Source organism: Amphiura filiformis, chromosome 20, assembly GCF_039555335.1.
Source record: "Amphiura filiformis chromosome 20, Afil_fr2py, whole genome shotgun sequence".
Classification (NCBI taxonomy): Eukaryota; Metazoa; Echinodermata; class Ophiuroidea; order Amphilepidida; family Amphiuridae; genus Amphiura; species Amphiura filiformis.
This window is the reverse complement of record NC_092647.1, coordinates 17,188,905-17,214,531: the sequence shown is the minus strand read 5'-3', so window position 1 is coordinate 17,214,531 and position 25,627 is coordinate 17,188,905. Positions and strand designations below refer to the sequence as shown.

At 36.3% G+C, this 25,627-nt stretch overlaps 1 protein-coding gene and 1 long non-coding RNA gene across 2 annotated transcripts; both read left to right on the top strand.

Moving 5' to 3' along the window:
- Positions 1–887: 887 nt before the first annotated feature.
- On the top strand, positions 888–6,721 carry LOC140142740 (uncharacterized). The gene is made up of 4 exons (XR_011857573.1): positions 888–932; positions 3,588–3,653; positions 5,634–5,753; positions 6,655–6,721. It is a non-coding gene; the product is annotated as an uncharacterized lncRNA (long non-coding RNA).
- A 541-nt stretch (positions 6,722–7,262) lies between these two features.
- LOC140142166 (death-associated protein kinase 1-like) lies at positions 7,263–19,707 on the top strand. Its single transcript, XM_072164132.1, has 5 exons — positions 7,263–7,496; positions 7,691–7,802; positions 17,497–17,657; positions 18,471–18,648; positions 19,655–19,707. The coding sequence occupies exons 1-5, from the start codon at positions 7,263–7,265 to the stop codon at positions 19,705–19,707; spliced, it is 738 nt and encodes a 245-aa protein (XP_072020233.1).
- Positions 19,708–25,627: the final 5,920 nt, after the last annotated feature.

The window sequence follows — 25,627 nt, the reverse complement described above, 5'->3', positions numbered from 1 at the left end:
TCAGCAAAATATTAACACTGTGCAAAAGCGAGCATAATTAATATAGAGTACAAAGAAGAAGAAGAAGAAGACAAGACAACGGGTCATGAACACACGCGACAGATAGCCCAGAAACAATTTGGTAAAAAATACCGAGATAACTAAACATTGTACGACATTTGAAAGCCATATATTTTGTTGCTTAAATAACAGAAATGTTTACAAAAATTAAAGAGATCTTTTAAGATCTATTTTATTTTGTATATATTTTTTTATCCAATGTAATGCATAATCACAATTATTACCTTACTGTTACAAATTACATACAAATTCGGTAATATGTCATTTGAGCACGTTTCTAATAGTTTAGGGCAATCATATGTGTGAAATAGTCAGGACTCATGCTAAAATTAACTAGTATACGTCAACTGCAAACATCCATCTTTTCGCCAAAGTGGCTGACGACTTTATCTAAATAATATGGCTCGGAGCTATGTCATATTTGCTATAATATGTGAAATTTTGTTTTATTTAATTAAAACTTTGCATGATTTGGTATATGTTTTATGTTGCATGGTTATGGGTGAATTTTGCTAGATTGTTGTGAGGTTCTATGCTTATACTATAGGGTTGTGTGGGAATTTTCTGTGTGTATCTTATATTATATTTAGATGTGCAATAGTATAATATTTATATGTAGTTGCCCCAATGGGTTGGAAGAGTCCTGTGTTCCTATTTGTAGAAAGGCCCATTTTCCTATTTTAATCGCTTTTATTTCTATATTTTTGTACTGCTTTAATTTGTGTAATTATCATAAATTATCTTTATTAATGCAGACACGGACGGCACTTCACTATTCGTGTGAATGGTACAACGACACTGGTGATGTGAAATACTACAATATCATCCTAATCTTGATACGAAGTGAAGCCAATGTGACAATACAGGACTGGGTGAGAAAATCTCTTTACTATTTATAGACCTTTGTGCACACTTTAATGTTAGAAATGTTGTAATATCTACAATATGTAAAAGGAAAACAACACACTAATGGTGTCGTATTAGAAACGTTTACCTTGCATTTACCCTTTAACTTTTACTAGTTTTTATAGTAGAATTGCCATTATGGTATTTTTAGACAAAGCTTCTGACAGCTTCATATACACAGTACACAGTATGTATTATACAAATTTTCATACCATGGCTGTCTTTATAAAACTGATGTGAACGGGGGAAATTATGTTAAAATATCACGTGTTTCTCCATTTTCTTATCAATTGCCAAATGTCAACATAAAATAAAGCTATTGTACTTGCTAAAGCCATTAAAATATTAATGTGTAAAATTAAGATGAAAAGTATTAAAAGGGAATTTTCGGCCTAAACTAATTTTCACCACAAATATATCTCGTGAAAGATTTCCATGATTATAGCCAACTTCAACAATCTGTACATTCTGAAAGAGTTGAGGGGAAAGCGTTTTATCGCCTGTTTTCAGGAGTGGACAGTTGAAACGTATAATGTTACAATTATATAGAATAGAGGGTTTGATAAACATTCATTAGAAACTGAGGACTGTTTATAACGTGATCTCTCTTTCAACAACTCTTTCTATACCTTTGTACAGGAGCCAATTAGGGGTTCATTCATATATTTTCATGACTAAACGGTTGTTTATGCCCGAGGGCCGCTTGCGGCCCGAGGGCATAACAACAACCGTTTAGTCATGAAAATATATGAATGAACCCCGTTCATACATACCAGAACATTTTGTGATTCTTATTTCATCAAAATATTAACAAAAATAACAAGAAACATCATTAAAAACCATGAATTTCGTTCGTTCTCCCTACCACTGCAATCGCACTTCGGGCCACCGGGCATAAACGCTGTTTATGCCCGGCTCTCGACCAATCACACGCGCCGTTATATAGCGCGTATGTATGAACCGTTGTTAATCCGTGATGAATCCACAGTTCAGTAGCGTATACGCGAACGCAAGGTGACGAGTACGCGTTACGCATAAGCGTGTAAAATTCGTCATGCCTGGAACATAACATGAACTCTTCTTATGTTGGCGGTAGCAGCTAAATATTACCGCTTTATTCTTTAGTTTTATTGCTGATATTAACAGAAACATACCGCGATCTTTTTGTAAAGTTGAGTGGTAATGGTAAACGGTGAAACATGATTGAATCCCTAAATGAAACCGTCAAATCAGTCGGGATATATCGGACCTTTCCGGTATTGATAAATTATCGTCTTGACATTATTACGTAAGATTTTGAAAGTTTTCAATCATATCGTCGGGTGTATTACATAGTGACGTATGATGATTTTTGCCATTTTTATGAAAATTGGCCAATGTATTTTAAATAGTGAGTAGTATAATATTACCAAGATTTGAAGCTCAAGTTTGCATAATTAATTAGTTAATTAATTATGCAAATGACGGATGTTGATATATTACGTTACCTGACGTTTTACATAGTGGCGTATCTAAACATCCGTCACTATGTAAAACGCCGTTTACTCGGAAAAACAACTAAATTGTATGGCGTATCTGTCACATCCGTCACTATGTAAAAACATTATTTTTCAATTTGAACGTACGTAATTCAATATTGTTCATTGAAACCTACATGATTTCTTGACGGATGTTGATAACTGGGTATAAACCAAAAACTTTTACGTAGAGCAGATATTCAATTGATCATTATTTTAGTAAAATATTACTTTTAATAAATTTTTAATGGTTCGAGTTGATTCGACATTTATTATTTAGAGACATTATTTCAAAGCTTTACAATATAAAAGTGATGATTAAGTAATAAAAAATGATAATGTGATCCTTTTTAATGAGTAGGTTATTGAAAGATGATCAAAATATGTCCAGAGGCGTTTAGAGGCGGCTCCAAATTTACAGATAAATACAGTGTAAATTGGTAAAAATCTGAATACAATCATTGGCGTTTTGTAAAAAGAAGTTACAGCTTGTGTGATTAGCTATATCATGAGAGTGAGTACTAGTAAGATCAGGAGTAAATACTCAAATACAATATGTCATGTATGTCGTGAGCACTCGTGACGAGTCTGTTTTATCATGAAAAAAGCGTTTAATAATAAGCGTAAATAACCGACGGATGCTTCGAAGTCCTTCCTTGATCCGACTTTTATGCGCAAGACATAGTGACGGATGTGTGACGGATGTCCATAGATCAACACGAGAGACCAGATTAGCGTGTGCGATATTGGCGCAAGACATAGTGACGGATGTGTGACGGATGTGTGACGGATGTTAGGGTGCAACGTTTTCACGTTTTTACATACTGACGTATAACTTTGTAATCATTTTACTGATTTAATAGCGAATAATTCTTCATGTGATAGATGTTTCAAGATACTTTAGATACTAGTTTTTTTAAATACAACAACTTTTGGAGGATTTTACTTGACAGTGTTCTGCTATGGTTGATCACAAATCGGCGTACTCTTTGATCGCGTCTAACTCAAAAACTTTTTTTCTGGCGAAGTTTAACATCCGTCACTATGTAATACACCCGACGATATGTTATATTATTTAATCATCACTGTCTATTTCTTATTCAGCTTGGCAAAACACCTTTTGACTATCTCAGCGTATTTAAAAAGAACAGAGTAGAGAACAAATATAAGGTAATCAGAATGAAAATAATTTAAAGTGATACATTCCATATTTACGTTGTGTGATACAGTAGAGAAATCTATAAACTCTTACTCCTACGTCACATATCATTGGCAACCTTTCGAATATACATTTTAAATACAGGGTGTCCCAAAAAAAAGAGGCCCCTCATTGCGCCCTCTTTGTCTCCTATTTCTGAAAACTTAATCAAATATATTTTGGTATGTAAGAAAACCTTGCGTCGTTAGCTTTAATAAACCAAAACAATTTTATCAATCGGTTCACAACTTTTGAAGATATGCTCTTTTAAAGAAATGTACCCGTTTTTCACTCTGTCCACGGAGAAGGTTTGGCTACTTCAAAGATTGAAAAGGAGTACACATACCATGCATGAATATCAAACATTCCTCAATGATAACGTTATAAAATAACTTTATTTATGGAATGGGCTTACCCAGTGGGTTTATGGGCAGTGGATTTTTAATGTCATTAATTTGTGGGTAAAATGGATGCCGAATGGGACTTCTTTTGCTTTACTTTACTTACTTTTGTTTTATTATGTTTCTTACTTTCTTACTTTGTTGTTTCTTGATTTCTTTTTTTATTTACAAGACAAGTCATTTCTCTTTTTCCCTAAAAGGCTGTTTGGTTTGTCTTTGGTTCTTCTGAACTGAGTTTACTGTGCTGCTCTGCCCTCTACCTGGTTGCCTCCTTGGCGAATACAGGTTTCAGCCCTGGTCCTCATTGCATCAATTGCGTTGCGTTCCATACTTTTGCGCCGGATACTTGCGAATGCATTCAGTAATACGTTTGCGAAGATCTTAGATTTTGCCACAAAGGAAAAAAAAGTGGTGTGAGGTCTGGTGATCGTGCAGGCCACTCCACAGCATGAGTTAATCCAACCACTCTGTTTGCTATCCGTGGACAGAGTGAAAACGGGTACTTTTATTCAAAAGGGCATATCTTCAGAAGTTGTCAGCCGATTGAAATAATTGTTTTGGTTTACCAAAGCTAACAATTAAAGGTTTCTTTACATACCAAAATATATTTAATCAACTTTTCAAAAATAGGAGAAAAAGAGGGCGCAATGAGGGGCCTCTTTTTTTTGGGACACCCTGTACATTTACATTCGTTCGTAAGCTAGCATAACGCTCTACTTACTATAGTGACTGATTATGGGACCATCCTTTTCATTCATCATCGAAGTAATAAGACGATTTACCACCTGACCTTTTTATTAGTAAAAATGTACGTGACAGGTACATTGAATATTAAATATACGTTATAGTTGTCATTTAATTCGTAATCATCGTTTTCAATTGTGGTTAGGATCATATGAAACTTTTCTTTTTCACAAGTGCGTGCAAAGAATGTAATGTCCTGTGACGTATACGTAGACTGTTTGTACTTACTTTTCCATCGACCCAATGAACAATAGTACTCGCAGTGGCGGCGATAGGAATTTTTTCGGGGGGCATTTGGGGAAGATTTGCCGCAAAAGTGGAAATTTACGTAATTTGGGGGGGCAAATGCCCTTGCCCCCGTAGCGCCGCCACTGAGCACTCGATATACCAGCACAAAGTACATTTGCTAAAAACAAAACAAATATGAGTGGTGATGTCAAATACCCTATTAAAATAGTATAGCCGATGTTGAACACTATTTGACAAAATTACACCAATCAAGTCAATTACATTTCAGTTTATTATGAGTTAAGGGATTGTGTGTCAATATTAATCTCCTTACATTAGGTGGAGGCGCCCTTTTTAACGTTAGCTTTGGAAATTTAATTTTATAATTGAATTTCCCCGGGCATGTTGGGGCGAAAATAAATAAAATAATTAAATATTCAAAGCTAACGCTATTTTAAGGATTTAGATATAGGCCTCTGTATCATAGTAGCTTAACATTTAGTTTCCAAGTAGTTTAGAAAATGAAATTGTATTTAGCGTAGTAATATTATTTACACGATTACGATATATATATTGTAGGAATGGACATTACATAGTAGACTGATGGCGTCGGGGACTAAACCAGTTGATTTAATCAAGGTTTTCTTCTGCGGCAACCCTGCTGCAGGGAAAACCACCATCAAAAATACACTGACGAAGGTAATCGTGGATAATATTTGAATCTGTTCGTAACAATTTATTTTTGCGGCTCACATTTAAACAAGAAACTAACTGTAAACTGGTTAATTTTGTTAGCCAAATCCAAAATAAATTACTCACGGAAATGAGCTTTCGCCATCTTTGCTGATGGCTTGATCCCAGATGAACTGGTCCACTGCTTTTCCCGCACAACTTGGACAAATGCTTTCATAAGTCAGGGTGGCCATCCAAATCAGAAAGAAAGGCAAGAACTTACTCAACCGTGACTAGGGTGCATACTTTCTAAGCAAGTTTCGCGGGAAAAGCAGTTCATCTGTGATCAAGCCATCAGCCAAGATGGCGAAAGCTCAGTTCCGTGAGTAATTTATTTTGGATTTGGCTAACGAAATTAACCAGTTTGTGATCTCAACAATCCTACCAAATCTCTTTGCTGAAAAAACTAACAGTCTGTGTTTGATTTATGTAACACTGCTTAAAAATTAATCAGTCAGTGTCTCTTCCAATCTCCCACCCTACAGTTTAAAAAAGTTACACATCTTGAATTCAATAAATGGTTATGTTTTAAGTGTATTTTGGTGTGAAGAAATATAGCAAAAGAAGATAAAACAAGAAGAAATTCACTTTGGCATAATACATCTGTTTTAACCTTAATGAGAACTACCTGCCGATTGGTCAAAAAGAAGTTTTCATTCTCAATAATAGTCTAATCAGCAACATTGTTAGAATACTTTCACCACGCAAAAAAATTGGTTTAAATTGCAAAGCTCCATTATGATTGGTGATTAAAGTGAAAATATCATGTAATTGACCAATTAGAGGCACTGTTAAATCGGCAGGTATCGATAACCTCTCAAACTACTTATTCATTCGTAGACTATTTTCTTTGTTATATTACAAACAGAAGCTGGGATTGTTTTCGAGGATCAAGAACGTGGCTGGTGGGGGTGGCAACAAACATGACAAAACGGTAAGTTTCTATTAAAGAGGGTCATGTGCATACATGAGAGTTCTATTTTGATTTAATATTTTGAAAGGTTAGAGCGGACACTACTAGAAATCGGTATAGGATTAATAAGGAATGGTGCCTCGGAAGAGGAGACAATTTAGAAGGACGAACATTTTTGGCAAGCCATATGAGAGGGAGGTAAACAATTTTGACAGGTAACAATAGGGAGTGTCAAGCAATTTAGCACATAATATGCACCTTTTTAATAATAATTATTATCATGCACCTTAAAAAAATGCTGTGAAAATAGATATTATATGCATGCTACATACACTCGCCCTATCTATAAACACCATTTTATGAAGACTTAAATGTTGTAGAATCTGTGTAAAAAGAGACTTGGTCACAGTTTTGCAATTGAAAACTGTTGAGGACGAAAGCCTCAGTGTTTCCGGGGTTTCCCGATTGTAGGCAAAGCTTGTACATGCAAACATTAAAATGATCATTTTAAGCTGAATACATTAAGAAAACAAACTCAATCTGTTAAAAACAACAACCACAAAATGGAAAGTGTTTCAAATGCGACTCATGTTTATCCAAAACAGGACGACAAGGACTATACAAAGACTCCCGGTATAGACATAGATAAACAATCAGTGGAGGGAGCTGGGCAGTTCATCTTATGGGACTGCGCTGGCCAACTGGAATATGACCTGACACACGGCATGTTCCTTGGGGTCGGCCAGTCCCTGTTTGTTGTCGTGTTTGATGTTAGGGAGTTATTTCAGGAGCAGATGGTATGTATTTGTTTATTTAAGTTAGCTTAGCTTATTATTAATTCCTAATGCAATGATGCCAGGGATAATGTGAAATAATTACCATAAGCTAGATTATAGTTCTAAGCTCTTATTTTTCGAAAAATTTCTCAGGTTGTGGTAATTTTATCCAGAAGAAAAATGTCATCATGAAACTTCAATTCTTTTCTTTCCAGGCAATCAGAACATATTGGTTGCCATTTATAAAGGCAACCCGGAGAAATGAATACAAGCCTCAAGTCATACTGGTTGGAAGTCATCTAGACGAAATACAGGACAAAAGAGAAGGTATTATCTTTCGGAATTCGTACCCCCCCCCCCCCCCCTAGCTGCCTTTGTCATAATATTATAGGCGCAATCAATCTGTCAACCTCAGAAAGAACCAAAATAAGATTTGCTCGATATGATTATGCTAACAGAATATCACTGATAAAACATCAAATGTACATACAGAAAGGGACCATGAACTGTCTCAGTTCTGTCTCAGAGCTGTTGAAAATAAAGACACCCATTTGTTCCTTGGTGTTCGAATAGCAAATGCCGCCTCCATAAAAGGTTTCTGCATAACTGTCTTTTGGACATTTTATGAAGAATATTAAATTTGCTTACAGTCATTATCTGCTATCCTCTCTTTGCTAAAAGGCAGTGCTTTTTGGCAGAGTGAAGCAACACAAAATTGTACATAGGCCTGCTAAACGTATGTCCATCTACTAACTAATAATAGTTTCTCTCAACTTTGAGACACTTGATAAGAAGTGTGTTCTTTCTTTTTTTTTTACCAAAACATAATATGATTCTATTCCTAACTTTTAGTAAAATACCAGCAGTTTGTTATTAATGGTCATACATTTTCTACTAAACTGTTTTATCTGGTGTACCCCAGGGATCTGTAATTGACCCATGCTCTTTCTTGCTGTTGCTGCTATTAACGAGCTTTCTTTATGTTCTTTCTCTCTTAGTTCTACTGCTAATGACATCAGCTTTTATGATATGATCTCATCCTTAGGACAACAAGCTAACATTAACACTATTACTGGATTTCATCAAATGGCTTTCATCTTTCAAACTTTTCCAAAACTAAGTACATGGTGGTGTCTCGCAAATGCAATTCAATTATGCCACACTCACAGTTTTTCTTACATGGTTCTCTTATTGAACAGTGTGTCTTTATCGCGTCTAATCTGTCGTGGTGGCCAGTGGCTTTAAATACAGGGATAAAAATGATCAAAAGTTGTAATGGGCCAGATTGATCAAAGTTTGTAATGTGCACCTTCCATTGACCCAGTTTTATGCCACAATTATCTTAATTGAAGCGCGCATGTCTCTTGGTATAGTACTTTTAGTACCGAGGCAGCGGGACGATTTGGCAATTTTTGCCCCCTTGTTTTGATTGCCCGGTACAAAACGTTTTCGACATTATTCAAAAAAAGTTATAGAACTGGTCGCCAGATAACGTTTAAATGTCGGGTTATATAAAGATTATGAAATCATGTATAAAAAGTAATAAAGGTTATATAAAGAGTATATAAAATAATGCAAATTTCTGCCCATTTTAAATGCTCATGGGTAGAATAGGTATTGTTGGTCGAAGCAGCCAAAAACAAAATCGGGTTTTTTTATATTTAAATCAATATATTATTGAAAAATAACACGTTGATATTTTGCAAAAGTTCATTCTACAAATCATATACTTTGAAAACATTCTTGATTTATTGTTGTTAATGAGTTATGTACGTTTTACAAAAGTGCTGTTGTTTCAGCCTTCTTTACAACATACCTCTAGAACCACAGGACCTACAAAAGTATATCTTTGATATTTGAATTTTTCTACACGCTCGCTACCATTCGCAAGATGCTGTGAACTACGAAGTCCCAACAATTTAAAATCGTGTCTAACCTTAATAAATGTCGTTATTTTTTTTTTTTAGAATTGAAAGAGGCAGGAAATTAAGGGCACTTAAACATATTTCTGTTTGGTTGTGTATAATCGTAAGGATCTAGCATGTCGTCGCTGTTTTGGCATACTGTCGTATGACGAAAATTGCCGTTTTGAGAAAATCGCATTTAAAGTTTTTCCAATTTTTGAAGACCCACTGGAGAGCACCAAAGTAAAATATGTTTATTATTATCAAAGAATATAATCAATAATATATTTGTCTTTGTTCTCAACTTAATACAAACTTTTTATTCATTCACTAATTAGAAGTAATTAATCTGCAAACTCATACGGCAGTATGCCAAAATATGCACAATATGACAACCTATGTAAAAATATATGATACGCCATGTGATATGATAGTATGCCAAAACAATAGGAAACTGCAGTTACACTGTGGCCTATGGCGACGTATCATGATACGATTATGATACGACTGTATGCCAAAACACAGAATGAAGATTTGGGGGGGGGGAGTGACATAAAAAACATGTCGTATCATACTAATTAGTGCCATATCTCATTAACTAATTACATTTAGGTCTCAAAACTTTGTGAATATATAGAGTTTCATTCATAGATTTTGAAAGTTTATATAACTCATTTTGCCCAAAAATCGTCATACGACACTATGCCAAAACAGCGACGATGTGTCTGATTGTTCTTAATTTAATTTCCATCTAAATAACCTTTTTGACCATAGTTTGAGCAAGAAAGCTCAAGCTGGTTAAGGTTCATTTTAAACAGAATCATCGTGTATCATAAATCTGCTATCTACTGAAGATAGCATTGTGATTATCATGTTAAACATTCACTAGGTGAATGAATATTTCAGCAGGCAGCAGTCCACACCCAACAGCCAACATTCTATATGCTCATCTGTGAGTTTCTCAACTTTCTCCTCAAAACAGAACTGCAAGTTCTTAAAATTCATGAGGCCTATTTGGTAATGCATGCAAACAAACAAACAAACATAAAAAAATGAATTTAAAAGCTCAGGCTTACAAACAAACAAACAATAAAGGGTAACAGGATTTAACATTACTAATCAGTGGCGTAGCCAGGATTTTTGAACCGAGGGGGCACAACTTGTAAATGTACCGACGGAAATATTGTTTGCCGACGGAAGTTGTGATTTGTTGACCCAAATTTTTTTGCATGGTTTGAAAAAGTGAAGAGCCAAAAAAAACCAAAAAGGATTATAGGCGATATACCAACATAAAAACACAACATTTTTATGTAAAATTCAATTTCATTCACAATTTTTCTATAATTCTCACCTTTTTTCTGTCACCCTGGGTTAAAAATAGTCTATTGTTAACCCATTTTTTTCACCAAAACCTTCCGTCTACCGACGGCCTTACATGGACCGACGGCCATGACGAGCGGGGGGCCCCCACTAGCTACCCCACTGTTACTAATCATAACCAATCCAAATTTGGCCAAAATCATGCACATTTCTGTTATTTTTAATGCTTAATTAATGCCGTTCATTTTTTGTTCTGAGGGCAGTATTTCTAACAAGATTTCCTGTACAAATTGTCACTTGTTTGTTTCATGTATGTCTTTGTCCTGTGAATTTTCACTTTATTTTCTTCTGTGTATCTTTTTTTGTTTTGAGGACTTCTGGATGCTCCACGTATAGGGTTTTCCCTGTTGAGCAAGCCTCTGCGATGTTGATTACATGTCTTGAAATTGTTATAAATAAATTAAAAATATCATACTCTACTCTTGTCTCATTATGTATTGTTTCCTTCAATGTTCTTACTACTTCTAAAGCCCTTTGTCTTCTTTTACTCTGTATATCTCTTCTCAACCGTTGTCAATAAAATAACAATCATTAAATAGAACGCACTGAGCGTTGTATGCCATTTTCTTATATGTACAGAGTGTCCCAAAACTCTCTTTACTAGTTTGAACCGTCATAACTTCAAAAGTACACCTCAAATGCAACACATCAATACCGGTATGTGTGTTTCTCGTTGAGAATTGTGAAATTGAGTTTTAAACCTTTCTCTTATCATCTTTACTAGTGAAATTTTGACGAAAAAGTATTATCTTATTCAGATATGGTAAATAATGATAGATTGAAACCATTTATTCATAGAACTTTCCATCTAACTATGGGTATATTATACATGAATGCAAATAGTACTTTCACTCATGGCTCTGGTCATTCTGATGATGAAACGTCAACTGAATATGCCAAGACGTTGGACACTTTTAATGGAAAACAACTGATTGTTTTCCTTGGGCTTTAACTGAAAATAAAAGAACTGCACTTATGTTCAATGTTGACCTCCCCGACTGTCCTTTCCCACTGCGAATTATTGAGATTTATGTCCAGATGGAGGAGTCTTTTGGTGCATTCTCCAATAAGGTGTTCAAGTGTGTTCTCAGAAATTACAAAATACCAACCACGAAGAACTAATGAAAATCATTAACCTGAATAGTGTCAGAACACGGAACAGCACATGGTTTTTTTAACAATGCTTGATTTTTAAGCAATTATAACTTGTACGTATTGGGGGTAACGTGTCTGTCGTAACGTATCTATTTAGCCTTCTCCCGCCTATTTCTGAATCGTGCAAGGGTACAAACATACCGACCGAACTGATAACGAAAATTCTGTTATATTTACGGACAGCTCGTCACCCATTTCATAGGCCTACTTTTACATTTTTTTACTCTTTACCCCATAATTTCCCTCATTATTCAGGCCCTGCCCTCTATCGGGGGCTAATTTATAGTTTAAGCTTGTTTGCTATTGTTTTTGGAGCAACATTGTTTCTTTATAAGCCTGCGGCACAACCTTGAACAATATTGTCTTAATAGCAATATTGTCTTTTGAGATAACGCCTCGTAGCCACCCCAGCCAGCCCCATACCTCATTTTGATTTTTAACATACCAATATTCTGCGTTTTATATTCTATGGGGTCGCATATTACCTCAAATATTTCTTCACTACGTTGAAAATACGTAATTATGACCAACAGAGGGCGTTATTACTGTACATAAGTACGTGGTATTTTGACAACGGTATACACCATGACCATATAGTTGACTTTTGCTATGAAAAAGATGATAAATCCAGGCCCAATTACTGATAATTACCCCCTTTGGTCAAATACACTTCCACACAAGCCCACCCCAATGATAAACCACAGCAGACAATCCAAAAGATAGGAAATTGTTATGTAATGATGTTATTATGATACCTGTTGGCACACTTTTGATAGTTCTATAATGGGAAATCAGCAGGAGCTAATTGGAGGGATAGTGGTTTTGATTTTTATTCCTTTTTCATAGAGCAACCAGAGTATACGTATGCTAGCATACAGCATACTCTTCCAAGCACGGTCTTCACCGTGACAATACACTACGTATTGTCACAGTGTTTTCCATGTACATACGTGTATGGCAAGCTAAGCGGCTCAGAACGTGGGACTAGCTACGCGCAGCTTCTTTCTCGTTACGTGCAGCTTATTAACCAATCAGATTCGCGGTTTTAAACACGTGGAGCTGATGTAAACATCCTCTCTCACAAATATTACGTTGTTAATTTTTGTAAATGAAAATATCTGTAGTATATCAGCAAAAAATGGTATAGGTGCTATTAAAGTAATATCTGAACAGAATGATGATTGTTCTATATTTAGGGGCTATCATTTTCTTCGGAAGGGATCCCAAATATAGGGGTCATACTTTTTGGAAAGAAAAATAAGGGGAGGGGTCATAAATTGATAATGACAAAAAGTAGGGAGTCACAAGATGTCTTCAGATGGTGTGTTTATTGTATTCAAAAAAACTGATTTCAATACAATTTTAGCCTGTCTAGGGGGTAAGGTGTATCGGTGGTGGGAGTCGGGGGTCATAACATTTTGATGCCGAAATAGTGAGGACCGCAATTTATTGACGCCGACTTTTTGTAAATTTATGAACCCCCCCCCCCGTTCCGAAAAAAATGATGACCCATTTTACTCTCTCCATATTTACACAGTGGCATGTGATATCGCTTTCCCTGCAATATCTTTACACAGCGCTTTACATCAGTAGTAGTTGTTGTTTGACCTTCATATCCCCTGCACCACTACAGCCCGAGTATAAAGTTACTTGCTATTAAACACGATGTAAACTTGGAAACACTAAATAAATATGCTTTGTGTCATTTTAGCCAGGCATTAGCAACATGTTCTCTTGACACGTGCAGTGATTTGGCCTCCGTTACCCGTTCGTTATCTATGCTAATTCCGTAAATTAATTACAAGATAATAATTGTGAAAGAGGATACCTATAACTATACTACGCGCAGCTAACGACCCAACCACGTGATTAAATTTGACTATTTTGATTGGTCAAACAGCTGCTCGTAACGAGAAAGAAGCTACGCGTAGCTGTTCCACGCTTTTGGCCCCCTTGGCTTGCCATATACGTGAGGATCAGGAAAAGTGAAAGTGTTATTGGAATAAAATTAATTTTTGCCCCCTATATGATTATATAGGGTCTTTTGGGGGTCTTTTTGAGGGTCACGGTCTCAATAAATTGCTTGGCAGACAATAGATTCGAGTTCAGCATACCCAAATTAACAAAAGTAAACTGATTGGCAACTTTTACGCAAACTTGTCGCTAGGAACACGATTTTTTTCCAAAATAAAACCAGTCTAAAAGACCTGTTGGAAAAATTAATAACCTGTGTTTTGATGTTTTTCTGTGTTAGGCACGCATTTTTAACGAGCAGGGACACATTGTACGGAACGCATCTGCTTCTGCTTCTCCTCACCTATAAGGCTGTTCACGGCATGTCGCCTGTTTACATCGCTGAAAACATCTTGCTTTACAAGCCTAGTTACAATACCCGGTCGTCATCCAAACTGCTTCTAGATTATACTCGCAAGTCATCCACCAAATACTATGGTGATAGAGCCTTCGCTACTGCTGCTCCCACCCTTTGGAACAATCTGCCTTTCACTGTTCGCTCTTCACCAACTGTGACAGTCTTCAAGACGCGGCTAAAAACTCATTTATTTTCTGTGAAATACCTGCAAGTTTAATTCATGTGTTTTTTTGGGTGCAATTGTGTCGATGCTGGCCATCTGGACTCTGACTTTTTATCTGTTTCTAGCTTGTTTTTTATTATGTTCTTACTTGCATGACTTATGTATATATTGCTCTTGCGTATTTTATCACTTTTGTCTAGGATAAATTTCTGTAGTGTAAGATTTTAAAAATGCTCTCTGTGTATTTTATATATCTTTTTTTGCTGTTGTAGAGTAAGAGTTTACTGTAAAGCGCACTGAGACCTTGTTACTTGCGCTCTATAAATGCCTTATTATTATTATTATTATCTTGGCTAGCGACTTGTTTTATATTTTCTAGGCATGTCACAATCTTTACCCCACATATTTTAGAAGTGAACTCCTAAGTATAAGTTATAGTAATAAAAGTCATTTCTAACTGATGAAACAAGCCTGAATACGACGCGATACTACGAGCGACAGAGAAACATTTTGAACACGTTAGCGGATAATGTGCTTCTTCGGAAGATAGCTTTTACTGGCTTCATTTCTGAATAAAACCAAAGCATAAGCACACATTTTTTGATGTTGTTTATCTGCTTATCATCTTGGCAGTATTATTATTATAACCACATTGTCAAAAACAAAGGGAAGTATAACAACTATCCCAATGGCTACTTAAAATACAGATGTTATATTTCATTTAACGAATCTACCCTGTCTCCACCCCTTAAATCACGTACTTAACCCATGAAGACAAATCATCCCATTTTTTGGTCCGATGTGGACTGATGTAAGTGTAAGCAAAACAGACAACACTGCCCGGACGTTGAACGCAGTATTTTGTGTGTGTTTTTTTACTTTTATTCACACCCTTGCAGTACCATTCAAGAAAAAAGAGACATACTATATTTACCAGTGCAATATATACTTCTACATGACAATAATAATAATTAAAAAACATGGGTTCAAATGGATGGGAACAAATCCGTGACAGGCACGAAAGTTGCACATCCGGCCGGCCTATTATTGAAATAAAATATCGTAGCCGTGCGAAAATAAAGAGTAAAAAATACTTTACTGGGGTGCGCAATCACACCTTTTGTAATTATTGTCATAGTTTCATGTGTGCTAGAGTACTTCATTTATTGAGTTATTTTGATAATATTTTTATCAACTGATTTTATTCGCAGTGATTTCTAAGAACCAAATCTCTGTGTATTTTGATATCTGTCAATCGGAAGGTAAATCACAGACACTCCCCAACAGCGTTCCTGTTATGTTTGTTTTATTGGGGCAAATGTTTACCGTATTTGTATATCCTTGGATATGGTGGATACCTGGGTATGCCCTGCTTTGTTATTTTGCCGTACTTCTATACCGTAAGAAAGCAAGTGTCGCTAACGGCGAGACTTTCTGCAGAGAAAATCTGCTTGACTCATAGGGCGGGTGACGTGCCTGATAAGGAGAGGCAGGGATGTGAGTTGAGAGATGGGAACCCCTTTCAAGAATTTATGCAGGCGTTTGAGTATATGAAGACATTTTAGGGGGAATTTCATTTTGATCAGATTTGATCTAATTTTGTATCTTTGAAACCGCTATATGTCTCAATGTGAACATTGTATTGCATTGGGATTAATTTTCTTCTGTCAACTTGCTGGAGTATGGTTTATGAAACAACATATCTTCTCAATAAAGTGGATCCCCAGCAAACACAAAACGTTTTCGACATCATTCGCAAAAGGTTATAAAAGGTTGTCAGAAAACGTTTAAATGTCGGGTTATATAAAGGGTATATTAAGAGTATAAAACGTTTTCATAACCTTAAAAAACATTTTTTTTTTATTTTACTGCTCAGCAAACAAAAATGATTTTCAGAAAACGTTTAAATGTCGGGTTATATAAAGGGTATAAAAACGTTTTAATAACATTTTTGAAAACTTGATACAAAACATTCTAAACAATAACGTTTTCAAAATGTTTTCATGACCTTTATATAGCCCATTTAAATGTTATTAAAAGGTTTTGAAAAAAACCATTTCAAGAACATTTCTGTGTTTGCTGGGTTCAAATATTTTAACATAATGTTATTTAAGTATTGACACAATATTTGGCAAAGATGTTTGCAAAAATAATTTACAACATTTTTGAAAACATTTAAAAATATTGTTGTAGTGTGTTTTCATACAAAACGTTTTAAAATGTTATCATGACCTTTATATAACCCGACATTTTAATGTTATTAAAACGTTTTTACCTAAACCAAAAGCCAAAATATAACTTATTTAAAACGTTTTTAAAACGTTTTTGTGTTTGCTGGGTCTGTGCAGAAAACAACCCATTACCTGGAGAAAGTGAGTGATTTTTGAAAGCAGCACCATTTTGGATATGGTCATCTGTGCGAGGATTTTTTACACAAAGGATATATAAATTCAAGCCTACAATGAACTTTGCTGAACAGTGATCTGCTCAGGAAAAGTTTTTATTAGGATATAAATCAGTCGTTCGGAACATTGAGTGCAACAGAACTTTGTAATCAACAAGCAGAAGGGTACCGAATAAATAGTAATTAATAGTGTAATCTCTATTAAGAGTGTATGCCTTTATGTATGTCCAGAATCATCGTCAATCATATTATACTTTTCATTAAAGATTTAGAGTTTGTTAACTTATACAAATCGTGTTTTTTTTCGTGCATTCATGTGAGAACTGGGAAAAGGTAATTTTGGCCTTGAATATTTACCATGTTTACGACTTGTAACAACTGTTTAATATTGCAATTGAAGTGAATGTGGGAAATGTGTCTAGATGTTGAGAGAAGGTAATGGAAACTTGAGATTTGGAGATTGTTTCGGAGTTTTGTTGTATACATTTTCTCTATGCAAGGAAACCTTCATGTTTGCATCGGTTACTGAATACTGGAGTTATGAACATAATAAAGGGACTTTTCTGACAACCTGTATGTTTCTTTCGCTGTATGTACTCATAATGTCATGCTTATTCTGAAATGTTATTCTTTTCTTATTTAAGGAGAACGTTTAGCAAGAAAATGTCTCAAAGACTCGAGAGATGCATTCGCTGGAACGCTAGAAATCGACGAATCTCTGATCCTCGTGGATGGACGGGATGCAAGGTGTAATGGGGTAGAAACTCTGAAAAGGATCCTAAAAACCCGAAGGCAGGCGATTGTGGTGAGATACGCTGATATATAAAATAGAGAAATAATTTAAATACGAGAAAACATTAACCCTAGAACTATCGAACCATATTTTGTAACACTGACTACGAGGGGGGTTGTTGGTACCTTAATTTTCAATTATAAACATCATATACCGCTATATTTGGTACTAATGTATAGCTATGCGTCTCTTCTATCCGGTGATACCAAAATAAGTACAAACATTCCCCACATAATGACGTCATAATGTGAGCGGACTCTTGCAAAATTTGGAAATTCTGGCAATGCACAGAAGTATAGTCAAAATTGATTTTCGGCTAAAAATTCTACGAGCATGCGATTTTCATCTAATTTTTGGCAAAATATAAAAGGAAATGACTATTTCAAATTAAAGTGTAAAAAGTCAATATCTCTAAGAATAATATTAAAAGATTGAAATGAAAATCATAGATTTTACTATGGTCGGCCTCCCCTCCCCCTATGGTCATTTTTGATGGTCGGTCCTACCCCCGGTTAAGGTTCTGGGGTAAAAATGTTATCACTAAAATGAGCGCAAGGATGGATCGACGATTATCTTAAAAGTCGTTTGGGCGTAAAGACGCGAATTGTTTTGTGACGAATGAAACCCTTAGGGTGGTGCCACCCTTTCCCCTTCGTAGTTCTACGGTTAACATAGCCATAAGCCATTGTCAGTTCAACAGATTCACAAATAAATCGTTTGCTTTGGCAGAAACGCCAAAGTCCTCCACACTTCATTCCAAAATATGAAATTTTTTTTGTGTGTAAATACGATACTTTCCTTGACTATGCTTTATAAATCTTTCAGGGTACGGATAAACTTCCCAAGTTGTGCGAAAAGATGCAAAAGATAATCAAACCTTGGCGTGAAGAAGTTGTGCCCGTCATCAGATGGCAGGAATACCAAGAGAGAGTCAAAAGAAATATCCAGGAATGGATGAGGACACCCTCAAGCAGCTACGTCATATCTTCACTTGATGGGAGAGGTATGTTATGTTTTCTTTCTTAATTAGAGAAGAAGAAGAATAACAAATAAAGATGAGGAGGTGGAATATCATATTTAAGGTCGTATACTTAAATTAGGCCTAAAAATGTTTGATTGGCGTAACCCGACCTACCCTATTTTTTTTCTTTTTTTGCAAATTACCACTTTAAAAGTTGCATGGTTAACTTTTTAAAGAATGTCATTGAATATACTAAAATAATAATAATTAAAAAAATCCCTTCCTACCTACCCTATTTTTTCTCATGTTACGCCAATGAAACATTTTTGTAGGCCTTATGGTAACGGAGTACTGTAACAATCGTTGCGGGTGACCTATACTAATTTGATCAGAGAGTCGCTTTACGTCTATTGTTTCTGTCGGATTTCTTTCTGTCAATCTGCTTCTTTTCCCACAAGCAACATCGTACAGTTATGCACTTGCAAACGTTTGAGGTGTTCACAGATTTGGGGTCAAAGGTCATTAAGGGGTCACTACATCCGGTTTAAGGTCAAAACCGTGAATTTCGACATTCAAAATGCTTCTTCTTCTATAAGAAAACATAGCACAATGACGTCACTTGACGGGGTAGTCACATATTTGTGGTCAAAGGTCATTAATGTGTCACTTCCTGTCCGAGACAAAATATCTTCAAAATGCTTCTTCTTCCACAAACAACATTGCAGAGTGACGCCACGTGCACATATGTATTTTTTCTGTCTGTGTGCTGTGTGCTTTAAACACGTAAAGAAAAAACAAAGAAAATAACAAAGAAAAATGTTCATATAAACTATTGTAGTGATGTGACTACTGAAGAATTTCGTGAACATATTAATAGTAGATTTTGGCATTGTAAACATTGTAATGATGAAATTGCTGTGCAACCCGTTCAATCATATAATTGAAACAGAATACTATCTCGTATTATACATGTATAACATATCGTCAGGTTCATCACATAGTGACGTATCGTAAATTTTTGTTCATTTTTGCCATTTTTGTTATATAGGTTTTAAATCTTCTCTTCAATTACGCCAAGTTCCAAAGCTGAAAATTAAGTAATTAACTAGTAATTAACTAAGTAATTAAATAATTAAATTGGCGTATAGTAAACAAAAATGGTACAAAAAGTAGAAAAAAGTGCATCACATAGTGTCGTATTTACTATATACGGCACTATTATAATAGTCCAGTATATATACCAAGATGTATACCAATACCAGTGTATATACCAAGGTTTAATGTGCATCCCAAGACTCTGTCAAACCAACTTTTTAACTTCCTTTTATGGTCCTACAACACATTAATAATTCCCGGCACTCCGGCCATATTCAAGGTTAAAGGTCAACACAGTGGTCAAATTTTAAAGTTGCTTAAATCTGGCTAACAAGCACACCAGATTATTCCTCTCATTGCAAGGATTCAGAAAAAGTATAGTTTGACCTACCTTCGACATAAAAAGTAAATGTAGTACACTCACAGAAAAAAGTACACAAATTGTGTAAAATTTTACACAACTTCGATGTACGTATAGAACTCCAAAACAAATAGGTATTTTTTACATAACCATGAATTATGTAAAAAAACATAGCAGATAAGTAAAAAAAATACTTACATATTAGGTAAAATATTTACATAACTTTTATGTAGATTGTTTTACCTCAGCTATTTTACGACATAATTGTTATGTAATATTTTACACAAATTATGTAAAAAATACATAACATTTATGTAGCATATGAACCCTATAACAAATAGGTATTTTTCACACAACCTTGAATTATGTAAAAAATACATACCTGTTAAGCAAAAAAACAGGTCAATAGGATTGGGGCGTTCTATCTTTCTTTGTTTGTTTTATTTTATGCTGAAACATAATTCATGATAGATTTGAAGTCATCAGATCTTGGTCAACTGTTAGATTCATTCCGCAACAATACAATTTCATGCATGAACTATTTTATTTTGTTTTTCTTTTCATTCTATCAGTTCAACCCGCGAACTTGTTAATATTCAATGTAAGCATTTCTCTCTCGCATGTACGATACAATGCTACAGTACACTAATGCATTGTCACTTAATTATGGTGTCCCCCAGGGATCGGTCATTGGCCCGATATTGTTCACCTATTACACTCGTGCCATTGGGAACATTATTCATAATCACAGCCTCCAATATCACCTCTATGCTGAGGATGTCCAGCTGATGATCACCTTTAATCCTGCCATCCCGGGTGATGCAGCTTGTGCCTTGTTCAAAATTTCCAACTGCATCCATGAGCTACAAGCTTGGCTCACCAGTAACAAGCTCAAGCTCAATATGGCGAAGACTGAGTTTTTTTGCTGCCTCTTCTGATTATCACTACATTAATATCAAACATCTCACCCTTTATTTGGATGGGTTGGAGATCTCTGTATCTTCATCCATAAAGAATCTAGGGGTCATTTTTGACCATCACATGAAGATGTCCAGTTATGTTGCACATCTGTCCAAAACTTTGAACTGGCAGATTGGCAATATTTGGAGGATGAGGCGGTTTCTCAGTTTTGATGCGTGTACCAATGCGGTTAGGACTCTTGTCCTGTCCAAGATTGATTACTGCTCCTCCTTGCTTAATGGCATCTCTCAGAAAAACCTCACCCGCCTGCAGCTTCTCCAGAACAAGTGCGCCAGACTCATTTTCAGAGAACCAAAATATACTCATACGTCTCCTTTGCTTCATAGTCTGCACTGGCTTCCAGTTGCTAAACGTGTCCAGTTCCGCACTCTCGTTCATGTTTATAAGGTTCTTGCTTCATCAACACCTGAATACCTGTCCTCCATCCTTCACACCCGTCATTCTGGGTACATGTTGCGCTCTACTGCTGCCACTTGCCTTTCCATTCCAAGATCCCACAAGTTGGCTGGTGACAGAGCATTTTCCATCATTGCCCCTGTTCTATGGAATGGATTGCCTTCCCACATTCGTAACTCTCCAAATGTTCAAACATTCAAAAAGAACCTAAAAACTCACCTATTCACCTAATGTTTCCTCCCTCTTGTATTTTTTTCCCTTTCCATAGCGCTTTGTTTTTTCATTTAAAAAGCGCTCTCTAAATCTGTGTATCATTATTATTATTAATCAATTGAAGCCATTTGGTGTATCAGTTTTAAGTTGTTTATACATATTAAAGCAGGGTCGTGTCTGAGGGGGATCCCCCCTCCGAAGTTGGAAAATTTTGCCAAATGAAGGTCCTAATTGAAGCCATCTGGTGCATCATTTTTACTTGTTTAAACATGCGCAGGGGGGTTTGACCTCCGAAGTTGGAAAATTTTGCTAAATGAAGGTCCAAATTGAAGCAATTTGGTGCATCATTTTTTTAGTGGTTATCCATAAGCAGGGGGTGTCTAAGGGGGATATTCTTCCCAAAGAGGTTGGACAATTTTGCCAAATAAATGTCCGAATCGATGCTATTTGGGCCATCATTTTTCACTTGTTTATTCATTAACAGGGGGTTGGTTGTCTGCGGAGTGATGTCCTCCCCCCCCAGAAGTTTTTAAATTGAAGTTTCAAACGAAGTTCCAAATTGAAGCCATTTAGTGCATCACTTGCCACCCTGCCCTATGGCCAGTGGCGTAGATTTCTTTTTAACTGGGGTGGGGGTGGGGGAAGGGGTGGATTTGGAAAATATTTCTTGAAGTACAGTGAATCGAGATCTTTCTAGTGACAAAATCATATTATGGTACAAATGCGCTCGAAGCTCGAGAAAAATTTACCATATTAGAAGCTAAAGTGATGGATTATGGTGCAAAAGTGGAATAAATTGTACTGTTAAGTTTATATGACCAAATATAAGGTAATTTGGTCAGAAACCCACATACAGGTGTCAACATGGCGGTGCTTGTATGGACCATCCCCATATATCCCCCAATATATTGGGGATTTATTCCCCATCCCCACTGGGATCTACGCCTAGATGCCCATGGCAATCTCCATTGGTGCTGATGAAGGCCGCGTTGCGGAAGGTGATGGGATGCGCACATTATATTTTGTCGATCGTCCACATCACCTAAACACGCCTGGACATTAGCCAATATCATTGTATGCCCCATTATACAGGCTCAATATGGCCTATATTACGAACTGAATATAGTTTTTATCCCCACTCTCTCCCCTCCCCCTCTCTCTTCCCCTTCTCTCCCCCTTTCTTTCTCCCCTTTTCCCCCTTTTTTAGGGATCGACAGAGGGTGCCGCACCCAATGGCGACGGTCCTGTGGGGAGGCCATTTGATATTGTGTTCCCCCGTCCAAAATATGTGAAGTGGACATGGAACCTGTCCCCCGGGATTGACGCCCATGGTGCGTGGTCTAGAAATTTCAGAATTCCGCCTTTTGGAAGGGGCTTATAATCCATCAGGGGCGCTAAATTCATCTAGGGCGACACGTTCCCCATTTGACTTCCATTGCAACGCTAATGGCGTGGCGTTATGTGTTTTTTCTTACCCTATGGTCATGTTTTTTTATGTTGGGCACCAGTTGCGTCGCATGTGTATTTTTCAAACAAATCACATGCTTTTACAGGTTTGGTACTATAACTTCAAAAGTTTACATTAGAACCCAACACAAGTATATATATTCTGAGAGCATATACTCAGACGATTTCAGAAACGATACAATGGGAGTCATTATACAGGGTAACCCATATAATATACAGGGTGTAACAAGCAAAATAAGGACTCGGCGTCTAAATTATTATGACTAAAGAGAAACAACGACTAAAAAGAAACAACTGTCACATGGTGCCACCGACAAAAAATAAACACATGTAGGGGCACGAAATTTCGTGTCCTCTTACACGATGTTATGAAACGATACAATGGGAGTCATTATACAGGGTAACCCATATAATATACAGGGTGTAACAAGCAAAATAAGGACTCGGCGTCTAAATTATTATGACTAAAGAGAAACAACGACTAAAAAGAAACAACTGTCACATGGTGCCACCGACAAAAATAAACACATGTAGGGGCACGAAGTTTCGTGTCCTCTTACACGAAGGATAAACCTACTCGGGTTTTGCACGGGTGTGTTCTAGCTCCATTCCTATTCATTGTTCTCATCGACTACCTGATGGCTACCGAGGGGACTGACAGTGATGTTGAAAACCAAATAACGCCAAGGTTTGGAATGATTTGAATTTTGCTAACGATATTGCCTTACTTGAATCTTCCATTCCACGGGCACAAGCACGGCTGACCAGAACAGCGGCTGCAGCAGAAAGCCTGTGTCTAATCATCAGTGTTCCTAAAACCGAGTACATGACCTTGAACTGCAATCCACAGTCACCACTCCAAGTATACGAAGAACCCATCAAGTATGTCACCGATTTTAAATATCATTGTTCCATGATCGGCTCTATAGTACCAGTGACCTCTCCCGACGAAAGGCACTTGCATGGTATGCATTTTGGAAATTGGAGCATCTATGGAGAAGTCCCACAATCTCCATTGCAACAAAAGTCAAGCTTTTCACACCACTTGTGTTACATTATTGCTTTATGGCTGTGAGTCGTGGGTGATATCTACTGACATAGAAAATAATATCAACGCATTTGGTACATCATGTTACAGATTAATACTGAACATCAAGCGCACTGATAATGTCAGAAATGAAAGGATCTATATAATCACCAACACTGTGCCTCTTATCAACTCTGTCAAGTCATGATAACTACGATTCCTGGAACATATCCTGAGGATGCAGGAAGATGAACTCTATAGAAGATATGCTTTGCATGGTAAAAGAAGATCTGGAAGGCAACGAACATCCTACTTGTCTTACATGCAAAAACTGTTGGAGAACTACGACAACTTTTACTACCAGATGCCATTACTGCTTTGACTTCAAATCGTAATACGTGGAAAAAATTTGTAGTCGCCTGCTTCATAGCCAAATGAAATGAATGATGAAATGAATGAATATATTGAAATGATCTTTTCTTATGATATCTATAATGTGTTTTGTGTTTTTCGGCCATCGCAATTGTCATGTCTTGTTTGTCTGTGAGTGTTAAATTTAATTGTCGGGTGGTGCAACGTTTTTTCAGGATTTTGCTTTTAGTTGTACATCCTCTATCTTTTTTTTTTCAAAAAAAAGTTGTTGGTGTTATTATGTGTGTGTGATTTTGATGGAAATAATATGAATTGACGTTAGCCAGTCGGCCCTGATTTGGTCAAACGATCTAACTTAAAATCTGGAAATTTTGAGATAAATCCTTATCTTGGGTAATGTGAGGGAGCTCTTTCCATTGGTGACATCCTCAAATCACCCCCATGCCACCAAATAATGAGATTTTTATATTTTCTAAGACATTAGATCTGTTTAATAATTTATTTTCTTCAAAAAGAAAAACGTCAACTGTTCAAACTTAAAAGCTCTTTTTCTCGAAACAGCGATTTTAATTTCAAGTTAGATCATTTTACCAAATCAGGGCCGCAGTGCCTATAGGGTGTTCAGAAACTTGGGGTCAAAGGTCATTAAGGGGTAACTTCCGGTCCAAAACCAAATAACTGCAACCCGTTTACTAGCCAAGAAAAACATAGCAGAGAGCCGTGATTGTTGTTACCCAGTGTATATGTGACATTTTTATTTGGGGTCAGCGGTTAATAAGGGTCACTTCCGGTCTAAACCCAAATGCCGTCAACATTTTTTACTAACCAGGAAAAACATAGCAGAGAGCCGTTTATGTTCACACATGAATTGTTGTTACCTAGTGTATATGTGGTATTCTTTTTATTTGGGGTTAAAGGTTATTAAGGGGTCACTTCTGGTCTGAGACGAAATACCTTCAAATTGCATCTTCTGCCACAAAAAACATAGCTGAGTGACGCCAATTGCACGTATGCATTGACATTAGCCAATGTCTATAAGATGTTAACAGGTTTGGGGTTAAATGTCATTAAGGGTTATGGGGATCACAACCGGTCGACAACAACGAACG

Excerpts from the sequence above, each read along its gene's own strand:
- LOC140142166 (XM_072164132.1), top strand. The coding sequence starts at position 7,263 with ATGGAAAGTGTTTCAAATGCGACTCATGTTTATCCAAAACAGGACGAC. Across the intron at positions 7,803-17,496 it reads AATACAGGACAAAAGAGAAG|GAGAACGTTTAGCAAGAAAA; the intron begins GTATTATCTTTC and ends TTCTTATTTAAG. Across the intron at positions 18,649-19,654 it reads ATCTTCACTTGATGGGAGAG|GTTTTAAATCTTCTCTTCAA; the intron begins GTATGTTATGTT and ends TTTGTTATATAG.